The sequence below is a fragment of the Panthera uncia genome, chromosome A2 (genome assembly GCF_023721935.1).
Source record: "Panthera uncia isolate 11264 chromosome A2, Puncia_PCG_1.0, whole genome shotgun sequence".
NCBI classification, from domain to species: domain Eukaryota; kingdom Metazoa; phylum Chordata; class Mammalia; order Carnivora; family Felidae; genus Panthera; species Panthera uncia.
The window spans coordinates 37,460,900-37,477,151 of NC_064816.1; the positions used below are offsets into that span (position 1 = coordinate 37,460,900).

The window sequence follows — 16,252 nt, forward strand, 5'->3', positions numbered from 1 at the left end:
TGGGGAGCGGCGAGGCCGGGAGCGGCCCCGGAGCGGAGCGCACGGCCTGGGGAGGCCGCGATGGCGAACGCTAGCGAGCCGGGCGGCGGCGGCGGCGGCGGCGAGGCGGCCGCCCTGGGCCTCAAGCTGGCCACGCTGAGCCTGCTGCTGTGCGTGAGCCTGGCGGGCAACGTGCTGTTCGCGCTGCTCATCGTGCGGGAGCGCAGCCTGCACCGCGCCCCGTACTACCTGCTGCTCGACCTGTGCCTGGCCGACGGGCTGCGCGCGCTCGCCTGCCTCCCGGCCGTCATGCTGGCGGCGCGGCGTGCGGCGGCCGCGGCTGGGGCGCCGCCGGGCGCGCTGGGCTGCAAGCTGCTCGCCTTCCTGGCCGCGCTCTTCTGCTTCCACGCCGCCTTCCTGCTGCTCGGCGTGGGCGTCACCCGCTACCTGGCCATCGCGCACCACCGCTTCTACGCCGAGCGCCTGGCCGGCTGGCCGTGCGCCGCCATGCTGGTGTGCGCCGCCTGGGCGCTGGCGCTGGCCGCGGCCTTCCCGCCGGTGCTGGACGGCGGCGGCGGCGACGACGAGGACGCGCCGTGCGCCCTGGAGCAGCGGCCCGACGGCGCCCCGGGCGCGCTCGGCTTCCTGCTGCTGCTGGCCGTGGTCGTGGGCGCCACGCACCTCGTCTACCTCCGCCTGCTCTTCTTCATCCACGACCGCCGCAAGATGCGGCCCGCACGCCTCGTGCCCGCCGTCAGCCACGACTGGACCTTCCACGGCCCCGGCGCCACCGGCCAGGCGGCCGCCAACTGGACGGCGGGCTTCGGCCGCGGGCCCACGCCGCCCGCGCTCGTGGGCATCCGGCCGGCGGGGCCCGGCCGCGGCGCGCGCCGCCTCCTCGTGCTCGAGGAGTTCAAGACGGAGAAGAGGCTGTGCAAGATGTTCTACGCCGTCACGCTGCTCTTCCTGCTCCTCTGGGGGCCCTACGTCGTGGCCAGTTACCTGCGGGTCTTGGTGCGGCCCGGCGCCGTCCCCCAGGCCTACCTGACGGCCTCCGTGTGGCTCACCTTCGCCCAGGCCGGCATCAACCCTGTCGTGTGCTTCCTCTTCAACAGGGAGCTGAGGGACTGCTTCAGGGCCCAGTTCCCCTGCTGCCAGAGCCCCCAGACCACCCAGGCCACCCTCCCCTGCGACTTGAAAGGCATCGGCTTGTGAGGGGCTCTCCTGCCTCGTACGCCCCACCCGGCCTTTCCCTTTGGCTCGGACAGTGACGTCGTTTCTCTCTCTTCTGCCCCCTTATTAATTTTCTAAGCTGCCTTCAAAATGACTCTCAAAGTGGTTAAGCACTTGGATTGTACAGACTACTTTTTTCTTGGCGGGGGGGGGGGGGGGGGGATGGGTTTCGATGTTCCAGCCCCACCTCCAGCTCCGTGCATTTGTCCTACTAAGTATATTTTCATCCTGAACAATAGGCCTTGGAGTCTTTGTACTGGTACTGACGTCTTTTATTCCATGTGTTCCTTTTTTTTTTTTTTTTTTTTTTTAATAAAGCCTACACTAATTTTCTTCATGCAACGTTTCCTAAAGACCTTGGCCAGTTTTCTACAGAAGCTATTTTTGACAACCTCAAGTGGCATTACATTTCGCAGTGAAGTAGAGGAACCTAGGGGACTTCACAAGTTTGATTTCTTGAGGGTCTTCTGTGGGAAGCAGGAGAAAGGGGGGAGGGGAAATTGTCGTCAGTTCCCCCTTGAGTTGCCGGCCGTGGGGTCAGTTGTGCTGCTCTGGTTCTTTGAAAGTGTTGAAAACTTTGTTCAGTATCGGTAATGAATTTGAAGAGCAGAAATGGGAGCGTAAAGTAGCGAGGCAGTGTTTTTTCAGCAGTGACAAGTGACCAGATTTGTTTCCTACCTTCCTTTATACTACTAGAAAAATACACATCAGCGGCAACAACTGCTCTCTGTATTATACCAATCTTGAGTGGAAACATTTCTGTAAAATTGTAACTTTTAAAAAGAGTAAAAGTGTTTTGGTCAGTGATGGTGTGGAGAAAAAAAAAAACCAGTATTGCATGTTTTTGTACTGATTGTGGTTCACGGATTGGGAAGGCTCTGGGAAGCAGAGTCAGAACTAAGTCAGAATTGCTTAGGTATTTTTTGCCAATAAAAATGAAAATACGTTTATGGAAACAGCTTGTGCTTTGAGACGCCCAGTTTTATTCTGTCTTACGAAACTAATTTCCACTTTGAAAACTGTTCTCCTTTTGTTCATGGTATCAATGAATGGAATATAATGATAACTCTACTTCTACAAGACAAAGCATTTCCTTAAAATGTTTGCTAGGTTAAGCTGTGCTGCTCATCTGATGGATATTTTAAATTAATAATGACAACCATACTTTTAAATATTTGGTAGACACACTGTAATCTTAAACGGAAAGACTAAATTCTGCAAGTACTGTATAATATTTTTTGCTTATAATGCTACATTTTTATTAATGTACCTTCCGTTTTGAGGATTTATATCTGTATTTCTCTTTGCATTATACAAATATACCAGTATTTTCATTCTGGAGTGGTTTCTTGTTGCTGTTGTTTGAGACTGTGACTGGTACTGATACACTTCTAAATACGGTATTCGTTCCATTATCCTGTGAGTGCATGGCTCTTTAGTTGACCATCAGAATATCTAAGGCATTTGGAGTCTAGCTAAGATACAAGATAAAAAGATGCACATCTTTTCTTTAAAGGAACGCAGTAGTATATATTGCTTTAAAACTTTTTTTAATAAACATACGGAAGACGAGTGTGAGCGAAGCGATCATTTTGATAAAAACAATAAATATGAGCACAGTAAATATGTTGAAATTTACTGTAGTTCATATTGTATATAATATGAACTATTAAGTATTCAGTGCAAGAGGGATAAGTCATAACAAGAGGGTGTGGCCAATTTGCCTCTGATAAACGGTCAGCAGTATTCTTTTGTGTCCGCAGAAGACAGTCTGAAGATGGTCTCATAGTTGGAAAATACAAGTAACAATTACCTTCTTCCTCCCCAGGTCGTGAGACCAGGTAGATGTTAATTATCCAACAGCCACTTGCCAGAAATCTCAGCTAACCTAAAGAAAGACAGGCCCAGGCTCTTCATCTAACCCTCCTCCGCCTCCCAGGGATCCAAGTTCAAAACAACAGAAGTCACTAAGCCCATGTGATTTGTAGACTATTTAGCACCTGGCATGGAGCACGGCCCAAACCATTTGACCCCTGAACATCTTCAGCCTTAGGCAGCAACCTGACTGTTGAGACAACCCGTTCAGATTGCTCTCTATATATGGATTTGAGTTCGTGGTTGTTTTTTAACAGGAAAATCCATAAACCCGTGATTCTCAAATTTTAATATACATAAGAATTACCTGAAGTGCTTGCATGGTCCAGAGATTATTAGGAGGGGTTGAGGTTGGATCCAAGAAAGAACATCTTTAAGAAGCACACCGGTTGGCTGGAGATATACCAACAGGCCTTTGTTCAAAGATTTACTTTATTATTTTATTTTTTAAAAAATGTATTTGTTTTGAGAGAGTGAGCGAGCAAACATGAGTCAAGGCGGGGCAGAGAGAGACAGGGGAAGAGAGCATTCCACACAGGCTCCGTGCTGTCAGTGCAGAGCCCAACCCGGGGATCGAACCCACGAACCGTGAGATCATTACCTGAGCCAAAATCACGCGTGGGACGCTTAAGTGACTGAGCCACCCTGGTGCCCCTCAGACAGAGATTCGCTTCAGATGGCATGTCTAAACATTCGATTATGTGGTTCTGTTTTGTTGTGCTTCATTCTGATTAGGTGGATGATTCCTAATGAGAGTTCAGGTGAAGAGTAATGAGAAATGACAGTCAACTGTAAAAGAAACAGAAGAACAAAGAGAGGCAGAGAAACGAGCTGTCTAGGGGAATGGTGTAGAGATGCAAAACGCCCCTCACACCTCAGCAGCTTTTTGGATCAATGAATCTATTAACATGTACTTTGATTGCTAATTAATAAAACATCATCAAGAAAAAGTTAAAAAAATTTTTTTCAACGTTTTTTATTTATTTTTGGGACAGAGAGAGACAGAGCATGAACGGGGGAGGGGCAGAGAGAGAGGGAGACACAGAATCGGAAGCAGGCTCCAGGCTCCGAGCCATCAGCCCAGAGCCTGACGCAGGGCTCGAACTCACGGACCGCGAGATCGTGACCTGGCTGAAGTTGGACGCTTAACCGACTGCACCACCCAGGCGCCCCCATCAAGAAAAAGTTTAGTTGTGTTTCAGAATACTCATCAATTGCCGGACAGGTACAAAGTCTTTGGGGAAGACTTCTATTAAAATAGCACATTTGTTTCTTTGGGAAGTTTATTTAGCACGTCTCCACCCCTCCCACTCTCCCGTGAGATAAACAGGTAATCACTGCACTTGAGGCAATGGAAAATAGATTTCATGTACATAAATCTTCATCTGAATGTCCTGGCATGGAACTGTTGGTTCAAAACTACGCATTTTTACGTGTTTTGATATCCTATGTCTATAAGCTTTGCAGAAAAGGGGTATCTATTTACATTTCCACCTAACTGTTCCTTTTTTAAAAAAAGAAATATCTCAAGTGGGGAAGCATATAACAAGCCAATAAACAATGACAATAATCTAGTATCCAGCCTTGACAAATCTTGTCATTTTTTGCCATATTTGTTTCCACTTTCCTTTTCTTTCTTGACTTTTTTTTTACTTTTCCTTCTTTCTTTGTCCCTCTTCTCTATTCCCTCTCTCCACTCTTCTCTCTCTCCCTTTCCTTCTTTCCTTTCTCTTTTTGAAAGATGCAAAACATGGCACAATTACTTTTGCCAAGTCTTGGATCTCACCACCACCCCCTACCTTCTCAAGTGCCCTGCCCACTAAAAGATAACAGGTTCTGGGTCCTAGGGCTGAGCTAGGGTTTCCTTTTGCAGAAGGATGGGGGGGGGATGAGGGGGGGTGGGATCCAGTCTAACCTTTACCATCTGTCTAAGGCCTGCAGGATGGAATGCAAAGACATCCTCCCTTTGATGATGACCTTTGTATACGCTCTCCTTGGAAAGCCTATGTCCCCTTCTCTGTCTGGGAATCTCTCACCAATCCCTCCAGAGCAGAGGCAATATTTGCAGTATTTAAGAACTGGGATGGCATAGGTGGAACTTACCTGTATACCCATACCTCCGGGTCCTGGTGAACATTGGGTTCGTGCTGGACCCAGATCCAAGACTTTGCAAGCCTTTCTTAGCCCAGCCACCCTCCTCCGGGCTCTCCTGGTGCACTGTGTTTACCTGTATGAATCCTCGTGTATGCCCGTGGCTCTCAGCTCCCTTAGCTCTCACCTCTGTCCTTTCCTTTCCCAGGCCCTGCCCTCCAGCCACTCCACAACCGCCATACCCTGAACAGATTGCAATGTGTCAAGCCTTTGCATGTATTGTTCCTTGTGTCTAAAGTCCTCATGCCCATTCCCCAATGCAACTGCTACTAAGCGTTCAGATGTAAGGTGTGAATACCTAGACATTAGGAGTGAACTAGCTGCCACAGGGGAGGAGAGGGGGGAAAACGGTTCTAGGGCAAACCCTGCAAAACGTTCCAGTCTCCAAACCTACTCTTTAGATCTGAGGGCCATGGTGGGTTGAGTAGCAAGTTTATGGTCTTACTGGCATTCTGAATTGTCTGTGTGCTGAGGTATCTGGGGTTAGAAAGTGCAGTGGATGTAAAATACTGTTCTCCATTCACCTGGCAGATGTGTCATTCTGTGTCACCTGCCAAGGCCGCTGAGCTTCAGGACCCTCTCCATGAGGGGCAAAGGAGGTAATGGGAAACCGTCACCACCCACTCACATTCTAGACCGAAATCAATAATATCCTTTGCAATGCTTTTTAGCTGCTTCTGGAGTGAACAGAAGTTAAAGCAAACTTAGTCTGAGTCAAAGGGGTTCTTTATGCCTTTTCCTCAACTTAGACAAGACCCTGGGGGTCCAACTCAGTCCAAGAATAGAGCTCTCTTGTCTTCCCCCAGCCCTACCACTTCCTTTCTTTGGGGGTGTTTTTGGTGAGGATTTGGCATTGGGAGCCACAGCAGCCATCTTACAACCATGAGAAGAGATACTGTCAACACAGTGAAGGTAACAGACCAGAAAGGCATCTATTTTAACAGAGGTGAGCTGCTTAACCAAACAAGCAACCTCATGGGATGCCTGGGTGGCTCAGCGGGTTAAATGTCTGACTCTTGTTTTCTGCTCAGGTCACGACTGCACAATTTGTGGGACTGAGCCCCACATTGGGCTCTGTGTTGACAGCTTGGAGCCTGCTTGGGATTCTGTCTCCCTCTCTCTCTGCCCCTCCCCTACTTAAACTCTCTCTCTCTCTCTCAAAATAAATAAACATAAAAAAAAATCCCATAAGCAACCTCATACCTATAGACTCCTAGTCTTGAAATAGAAACTACTATTGCTTCAGGCACTAATAATGATGCTTTTTGAAGCAACAATTACCGGCAACAGTACTTAAAATATTTGATTCCCTTCACTCCTTTGACAGGAGTACTTGATATCCTAGAACTGTATTTAAAAAGTTAAAAAAAAATTAGACTTATTTAATTCACTCACTCTTTCCAACTATCAGGTCATTCAGCCTGCTGTTGACTGTTGCATTAACCTGCCTTTGGAAAAATAGGAACTTTGACCTGATTTCTTAGAATGAAATAAACCTAGAAGATGAAAAAGACTACCTATTACTAGGCTAGTTTTGACCAGTGTATGTTTAAGATTTTGACATCATAAATCTAGTTACAGGAAAATGGAAAACCACTTGAATAAACCCATGGACAGTAATCAGTTCGTATTGGAAGCTAATAAGCAGCCAGTTTCTGTGTGTTGGGCAGGGCAGGAGGAGACGGGGATATGGAAGGTCCCCATATGCTAATGAGTTAGCAAGCTAATTGGAGACACCTAGCAAACGTGCCTCGAGCCACAAATCAAGTCAGAACATAATATATGCCCAAAGCAGGCCCTAGATAAGGTGCTTGGGGATAATGAGGAGATGAGACATCATAATCAATTGTCTGGGATCTCTGGTTACCCAAGTGAGGAAAGGAGGAAAAACCAGAAGACTGGAACAAAATTGTCCAGTTTTCCTCTTTCCCCTCCTCTTGGGTTCTTCTTACCTTCTGACTCCCACATTCTCCTCACCCTGGCGTCCATTTAAAAAAATAAAGTCCTCTAAGTGAAATAAAACCATGTAATTCTCTGCTCAACATTTTCTCTTCCAATTCTCTCCAAATATCCAAGCGCCAGTAAGGAATGTGGTCATTTTAATGGAGGAAATTTGTTATATAAAATCTTGCTTCAAGGAGAGCCCGCAAAGCCATTATTAATTAGACAAGTCAGAACTTAACAGAAATGAAACAGGTAGTCCTCAAGAAGACCACTCCAGTTCCCTGCCAAAAGAAGAAAGAGTAGCAGGCTTTCACTACAGAAAAAGGTATTTTGTGCTTTTGGTCAAGGAAAAAGCAGGAGGAAAGCCTTAGTAGGTATTTAGTGCACCCTGTGTCCTGCATGCAGTCATTTAAGAGAAACAGACAGCTTGAAATTTGTTATCTGAAAGCCTCAAGTCTTGAAGTCACTTCAAATTACACGGTGAAAACATGCAAAAACATTTTAAGCTGCAATGTCAAGGCATAAATACAATTCTCTTATTTCTCTGTAACATCAAGGAGACAGGTACATTAAAGCTAATATTACTTGGCTTCTAGGAGGAATAATTTCGCCATTTATAAATGAAGATTTAAGTGGCCAGTCTACTCTAGGTGGAGAACATATAAACTGTTGGCTAAGCACAGATGTAAAAATTTCCCTGATTCATTTCTACTACCAGAATGTGCCAATCTACGGAGCTTTCTAGGATATGCCAGGATATGATATGTGAGAGGAGCACATTGTTTTTTGGTTAGGCCCCGTGTTGGAACCTGGTCAGGGCAATAAATGGTTTCATTTTCCTGAACTACAGACGTGCTGTAATTCCAAAAGGCTTTGGAAAATTATTAAAGTTTCGATGCTGACTTAATACATGCCTTATTAGAATATTCTCCAGAGATCATGAAATGTAAAATGCATGTGGAGATGAAACTTTTCCATGTCTTCATCACTTCACATTTTATTTTCTCCCCGCTTATTCCTCCATATATTTTCCCCAATGTGTTTCCTGAGCACTGACCAATTTGCATGGCAATGTGCTCAGTAGAAGAGGAAGAAGAAGGAGACGAGACAGGGAGGAACCCCTGTCGCAGGTTCTCATCAGGGATAGCGACATAAAGAGTGTAACTGTACATTGTGTAATTCTTTCAACCCAGTCACGAGCAGTGTAATTTGCATATCTATCTTGAGGAATTATGGGATACCCAGAGCTATTTCTAGAATTTGATTTGCATAATTGTTCTAATCCTTTATGAGTATGGTGACATGTGGTCTGACAAAAGATTTCCTTTTAATTTCTAAGTTTCCTTATAAGTTTTAGAAAGGTATTAGAATTAAACACCTTCAGATATATATTTAATAACCTGCCTCTATTGAAAGGAACACAGTTATACAAAGGCATAATTAGTCTTCTGCTAATGGCATATTACTTTACTTTTTGCTACTTGAAAAAACAGCTTTGTTCACTGAAAGTTTGTCACTTAAAGTCCTTTTTCTCTTCCCTTTATCTCGTGCTTCTTGGTGAGATTAAAATTCACTTAAACATCCTAAGAAAATTTACAGTCATAGAGGGCCTCAGGGACATTCCCTGTCTCCAAAATTTCTTAATCCAGGGAGAGATGACATATTTGAATTAAAAGGAGTGGCACAGAGAAATGGATTTATGCATTTTCTTAGGTTTGGAAAATTAATATTCTCATGACCAAAATACATAAGTGAGTTCAGCCATTATTGGTTTGAGGATTATTCTTCCATTTGATTATCAGGTTCTCATGAAGATATTATTTCAGCGCTGTGATAAAGAGGAAAACCCCAGTATGGATGTCTGAACACTGACTGCTCTCAAGCCTCAGACTCCCCTTTTCTTTTTGCCCTACAGCCGAGCTACCCAGCCCCAGCAGGCAGGAATTCTCAGGTTGGCCCTGCCTCCTGATCACAATGAAATCTACAACCAACCAAACTGCGTGCCTAGTGCCCCCTGGACTGACGTGTGCCTGCTCCACCCTTGCCAGCAAATTCCAGGAGACATAAATCTTGTCACATCCTTTGGGGGTGTGCCATCACCAGTCCCCAAATGCCCATCAGTTTTGGGTGGGGGGCTGATCCCACTCTCTGCAGGACAGCCGCTAAATGAAAACACGGACGCTATGTTTTTCAAGGGCACAGAATCAAGTCTGAAGTGTAACGAAATGATGCACTTTGGGAAAGAATGACTCCATTAGGATTGATTAGGGGAGTGGTGGAAGTGTTGGATAGAGACCCAAAATAAGAGTGGCTCAATTGTTTCTCTGGGGTTCTGGAGGCCTGCTTCAGGAGGTGATCCAGCGACTGGCTAGTGGGTCAGCTCCATTATCTTCCCCAAGTGCCTCCTACCCTCGGGGCTCAAAGTAGCCAGGTTCATTACTGAATCTCCCTATTGGGGAGGAAGTGGAGCGTGATGTCCTTTGAAGCAAGTGGGGCAGAGGACTGGTGCTCACATTCCACTGCTAAGATCTCAGTCATATGGCCACACCCAGCCAAAGGATACCGGTAAATGAAGTCTCTAGATGGCTAGATGAGTGGCCATGTGCCTAGCTAAAACTTTTGGGGGAAGGGGAAGGAGGCAGAGGAGAGGAACGAAGGAAGGAAGCAAGGAAGGAAGGAGGGGAGAAGAGAAGAGAAGAGAACGTGAGAATAAAGGAATGAATTATGGAAGACAGATGGAGTTTACCAGTCATGTCTTCAAGGATTTTCCCAAATCCTTCTCACCAAACCCAGGGAAATTAATAGAGAATACTAACATTTGCTATCCAAAGGACTATTGGCTGCAGACGACATTCAACTCCCCAGAACCCAATCACAACACCGTAGTTGGCATATTCTCCTGTGAGTCTCTTACTTTGAGCAGCAATGATTTTCTTTTAAAATTTTATACAGGAGAAAATATTCTTTCGTATGTTCTTATGCCAGGCCTGAGATATTTTTCTCCTCCATTTTGAACTCCAACTTGGGATATGAAAAATGTATCTCAAGAGTAAATGGGTAGGGGCATAGGCTGATCAGTGAAAGGACCCTAGCAAGGTTCAAGCAGAGAGCTGCCCTTAAAAGAAAAAGGACTTATATCATCAGTAACACACAAGACTGTGGCTGCCTTTCCCCTAAGAGGCCCTTTCTATCGGGGACAAGACTGATTTGCTGCAAGGCCACACAGGAGAGGCAGAGGTCCTGGGGTGAGAAGCAGTCAGGTAGAGCTGGCTTTGAGATGGGGACTGCTGAGAAGATACTGGATGATGAATACATGAGGCTGTCTTATATAATTTTGATTACTTTCATGTTTAAATATTTCCATAATGAAAGGTTTTTGTTTTGCTTGGCTGAACCACACACACTGAAGCCCAGCCTCAGTCCTGCCTAATGGGAACAGGTCCGTACTCAGTCGCACTCAGAAAACTCAATTTGTGAAGCTTCTCAATAGTTATTCAAATCTCATTTAATAAAAAAACAAAACAAAACCCACAATTTTCTTCAACTTTTTCTTGTAAAGCTTTTGAATTTCTGCGACAAAAACATTTTTAATAAATTATAACACATTTTAATCAAGATGGTGAAATCTGGATTTGAACAATGTGGAAATTTGCTCAGAAGTCTACTCCAAAGATGTGAAATCTTTCATCTACTCTTGAGGTTATCTGAGCCTGTGGCCTTAAGCTTTAATGAGTGGCTTATTAAAAAATTTCTCCCTTGAAACAGTAAACTATACAGCTGACATACAATTGATATTTCTTTTTTAATATATACATATTTTTTACTTTAGAGAGAGAAAGAGAAAAAGAGAGCACGTGTGAACCCCCCGGGGGAGAGGGGCGGAGGGAGAAAGAGAGAAAATCTCAAGCAGGCTCCACACTCAGTGTGGAGGCTGACACGGGACTTGATCCCACAACCCTGGGATCATGACCTGAGCCAAAACCGAGAGTCAGACTTTTAACCAACTGAGCCACCCAGGCACCCCACAACTGGTATTTCTTTGGTTGGCTATTAAAATGTATCAAGTATTTACCTTTCCATTCCTTTGAATATAAATGGTAGTTTTCTATTTGTGTTTTTTAGTTTTTAGAATACCTATTTGGTACAGCCCTCATTTGGGGGTTTAATTTTTTAATACTGTTGTTTCAAATTTTGTCTGATATTGAAACAAAATTGATATGAGCAGACACAAAGTATCTTCAGACGACACCAGTGGGTTTCGTAGGGAGACAATTTACCCCTACCTACTCATTTGGTAATGCCTAGAGACATTTTGGGGTGTGACGGCTTAGGGGAACTACTGGCATCTAGTGGGCAGGAGACAGGGGTGCTGTTAAACAGCCTACAGAATACGGGACCGTGCCTCACAACAAAAACTGGCCTGGCCCAGGAAGTCAGTAGCGTCAGTGTTGACAAATCCTGGATGAAAGTGAGCGAATGCCTGGAAATACCCCCCAGCTGCCCCTGCAGGGCGCACGCCCGGTTTTGCCTGGCTGTGCCACAGCTCATGAGTGCGTGTTCCAGGCCTTCATGATGATGAAAATCCGCCGTGGACACACTGGTACACACTGTGTACGTACATGACACAGGCTACCCCGGGCATTTGCCCCATGATTTTCTACTTTCTTGCCTTTCAATCTCTTGTGGCGTATGTACGTTTTATTAAAATGCTTACTAATGTGAGTTACTCAGTTACAATTTGCTGCAATATTGGACTTTCTAAAGCATTTTGAGGATTTATAGCTCCAGTAACATAGAATGAAATCTGGAGATATATAGGAACGTGGGGCTAGGACAGGGGGCAGTTCGGAAGCTGTCACCTGGGAGGGTGTGCCTGGAGGACGACCGAGGTCAACAAACCAAGGGAGCCGGCTGCACAGACTTCTCAGGGCCAGCAGGAGAGCCAGCACCAGCCAGGCTGCACCCAGGCCTGCTTCCCTAATGTAATTCAGAGGAGCTTTGAATAGACTCCTCAAATGAGCTATGTAACCCACTAAAGTTCTCAAGCGGGACCCTTCTGTGAAGGTCCCTCTAGAAGTCGTGGAGGGAGAAGAAAAAAAGAAACCATCCCAAAACAGAGATTCATTTATGCTTGAGGATCCCAGGGACTTTTGAGGGTGGCAAGAAAAGGCAGACATTAGCTACTCCCTCCACTTCTCATCTAACTACAAAGGTGTCTCATAAAGGGGTTTCATGGGGAAGCAACAGTTCTATAAAGCATATTCCTTTGTTCTTTCTCAGTGGCTCTCAACCACGGGTGCACCTTAGAATCAAATAAGTAGCTTCCAAAAAAAAAAAAAAAAAAATCCCAACACCCAGGCCTCACCCCAGACAAACTGAACCAGAATCTCTAAGGGTGATAGATAATGGGGGGGGGGGGGAGGAGTGGTCCTTCAAGAACAGTGTACTAATGGCATCTCGAATCTTGGGAGAGGTGTGCTCTGAAAAGTGCCCTGACTTTTGGGGGAGTTAGAGTAGAGGGTAATAAATTTACTTAAGGATTATGCTGTCAAAGATACTAGAAGAGAAACAGTTCTCTTTAGTACCGTAGGGTGTACTGACCATTAACAAATCAGGGGGAAGATGTCTAAGAACCAAAGAAATATTAATTCTGGGGATATTACTGGAAATACAGGGCAACATGTTAAAAGAGAATGATCGTAAAAGGTTGTCAGTGAATTTTAGGCAGTGATCCTCACTGAATACCAAAACTGTCCTGTTTTTAAAATTAAAATGGTCTCCAACTTTAATTCTCTAAAAAAATGAAGTTAGAAAATTCTGAATGGGATGAGGTTTCTGATACTGAAACCAATGAAGAAGAAAATTGGCTTAGATGAGTGATTTATCACTGGACTGACTTTACAGAGCTCCAACACTAGAACAACACTGAAATGCTGGGAAGAAAAAAGGCCTTCAGTTAGATGAGAGGGTTTGTAAGGAAAGACTTTTAGCACAAACTTCTCCATGGTCAAAAAAAGATGTTGCTTTAAAAAAAAAAAAAGGTTGAAGTCCGAAATGATAGTTTTCAAGAAAGTCAGTGTTTGCAAAGGAATCCACGGGTCCACTTGAATTTAGCTCGTAGGTTCTGGCATCAGATCTGTTTCTCTCCCAGCATGGATGGAATTCACGCCCGATAATGACATCAAAGTAGATTGCTGACTTTAACTTTTCTTGCGTAAATTTTCAGTTTGCCTTACCTTGCAGAAATTCTGGCCTATGAAGTCCCAGTTTCAGGGAGAGAGTGTCCTGAGGAGGGAAGAAACAGCAGCACAGTCTTTATAGCGCAGGAATTTGTGTGCTTTGCGTACAGTGAGCTTAAAGAGTCTCCATGGAACATGATTACGAGTTTTTGAAACAATTATTCGAAAGATGCTAACCCTGGTGACAAGTTAAAAGAACACTAACCAAATAAAGCTGTACCTTACAAAGAACGGAGTTAGTTATTCCCTAGTAAAGATAACAATCGAGGGGAGAGGTTAACAAATAGTAAGGTTCTGTTTTTCTTTGAATGGTAGAAGGTGAGTCAGTAGATATAGTTCTGAGTTTTCTACACAAACCTCACATTCCTTCTCATGGCTATACTACGATCTACCTCTTTTTAGTGATTTTTTTTTATTGAGTTGGTTTATGTAAAAACAGAATTTTATAAAAGTCATATGTTTTTTAACTTGGGTGAAAATGGATGGTTGACCCAATCAAGTTTTCAGACTTAAGAAAAAGGATGTACCACACATTACAAGAAAACATTTAGGGTAACGGCTGAAGTGCCTGCCTCTTCACCCATAATTTCACTTGCTGAAGGCGATGTTTTTCCAACAAACTCACTGAGGAATGCTTCTTGCACACAAACTAAACTGAACCAAAAATAATACTTCTATGACTAAATATGGTAATTAGTACAGCAAAATCCCATTCATTTATTTATGGGACACGTTAGCCCCCAGGGTAAAGTTACACACAATGTGCAACTGTGAGCGCCGGCTGAATAAGTTAACTTACTACAAAATGGACGTGTTTTTTTTTTTTTTTTTTGCAACGGTTAGTGGGTTGGCATGGTCAAGTTTACTCAGTTGAACACATTTCATAAGCTGTTTATTTGTTGACGTTGATTCCATTTACAATACTTGGTGGGTTTTGCAAGGCTGGGCCACTGGCATCACCTTAAGGCTATCGCCTCGCATCCTGCCTGACCACTCTTGGTAAACACTGGGTCACTATATGCTGAATCAATACAGTGAAATCCCAGGAGTCCATTCCTGATTACAACCAGTTCTGCATATCACAATTTTCCTTCTTGTTCCAAAACCCTCACCGATTTACACATTGTTTATTTTTTGTACTACCTTAAAATTCATGCAAACAGAACTTTGCTGTATGTAAAGTGAACACGCAAATACTGTTGGTGCTATTTTACCAATTTGGGGGTCTTTACCCATTTTAGAATGTGAGCTAATAGAAATCTGCTTGTAATAAAAACTGACAACAACTGTGACAAAAATAAGGATATAATATTAAAATAAATCAAATGATATATAATACTGTCATTATTCTGATACAGAATTTTTACACAGCAATATTGATATAGGGAAACATGGCAGGATGTCAGGTAATCCATTACAATAGACCTTTTGGTTACAAGTAAAGTTTAAATTACAACTTAATACCGACTTTAAAATGGTAACTAGTGTTATGCCAGATTAAAATTAATACTTCCTCTTCAAGGGACATTTTCTGGAACATCTCTAATTATGAGACTTAAAAAATAAACTTCACAAGAAGAAAAAGAAGTAAGTGTAACATATTGGAGAAGTGTTTTTTACTAAAAAAACCCAAAAAACCCTAAATCTAGAAATAAGGTCTAAATGGACTTTCCATGCCTTCTGAACTCACACCTGTCACACAGCAGATCTGAGGTTCTGTCGCATGGACAGGTTCCATGAAAGCTGGAGAGTATGCCCACCTCTACTTCAACCAGGAAAATTGTGGAGTGTCTAGTTCAACCACACACCCTTTGCTGTTTAAGTATCAGGCAAAAAAGCTTGATTTTCCACACGGATTTTCCCAGCAAGCTAAAGGATATCTAACAACCCTGTTCCCCTCGTTAAAATGCTAGAGGGCCCAGCAGGGAAATGGCAAAGAATAAGTGGGGGCCTTAAAATTCTTTGAGGAGAGAAAAGAGACCAGAGGGTGTGTGTGTGTGTGTGTGTGTGTGTGGTGGGCAGGGCTGGGGTGAGGGGGTTTCAGACAAAAAAGTTTCTGTAACAAAAGACCAAATTCTTACTCTCCTCATTTCTGTGAAAATGGGTGAGTTACTGGCATTAAAAAAGGCCAGACCAAGCCAAAACACAAACAGGGAAATGAGAACCGGTTCCATAATGCCCTACACTCTACATTTCTATCCAAAATTGAAATCCTCTTTCAGTTAAAAAAAAAAAAAAAAGCCATTTAAACATCAAAGATAGAAACGTTACTTGGATAGCTGAGGAAGCAAGAGCATTTCTTTCTGGCATATTATACTTGTTGGGCACAATCACAAGTAAATAGACTTTACAGACATCATGTGGTTGTTCACATTTAAAGTTTCTACTCTGAAGTGATTACTTTCGGGCTAAACAAATAAATCGATTAAATGAAGTCCGTAAACAGGCTAAGCCCGGCATACATGGACATGTGTGATGCATTCTCCGCCCAAAAAATGGAACCTAAGATAAAAGAAAAAAACTGAGTCAGAGCAGGAATCATTAAAAACAAAACAAAACACAAAAACACCCAAACACACATAACAAAAAACGATTCTCGAGAAATCTCTGAATAACAACAGCTGGTGTTATATTGTGAACTATCATCAAGTAATATGCTCAGCTCTTTATATATTATCCTTTTCCGTCCTTACAACCACTCTGTGAAGATGACAAATGCTTTAATTATACCCATTTTACAGATGAGAGACGGAGGCACAGAGAAATTAGTAACTTGCCCAAGGTCACATACCGAGAACTCGAAGCTTGGCTGGCCACCTGAACCAGAGAGA

General features: G+C 43.8%; 2 protein-coding genes across 3 annotated transcripts in view; one reads left to right on the forward strand and one right to left on the reverse strand.

The window, feature by feature from the left end:
- Positions 1-60: 60 nt before the first annotated feature.
- GPR27 (G protein-coupled receptor 27) lies at positions 61-2,103 on the forward strand. The gene has a single exon (XM_049642713.1). The coding sequence runs from the start codon at positions 61-63 to the stop codon at positions 1,192-1,194; it is 1,134 nt and encodes a 377-aa protein (XP_049498670.1). The 3' UTR covers positions 1,195-2,103.
- Positions 1,501-16,252, reverse strand: part of PROK2 (prokineticin 2) — a 28,755-nt gene continuing 14,003 nt past the window's right edge. For both annotated transcript variants that reach the window (XM_049642717.1, XM_049642716.1), the window contains one exon: positions 1,501-15,923. In XM_049642717.1, coding sequence (XP_049498674.1) covers positions 15,819-15,923 — 105 coding nt within the window. In that variant the 3' untranslated portion in view covers positions 1,501-15,818. The remainder of the gene's footprint in view (positions 15,924-16,252) is intronic.

Coding starts and splice junctions, on each gene's coding strand:
- GPR27 (XM_049642713.1), top strand. CDS start 61: ATGGCGAACGCTAGCGAGCCGGGCGGCGGCGGCGGCGGCGGCGAGGCG.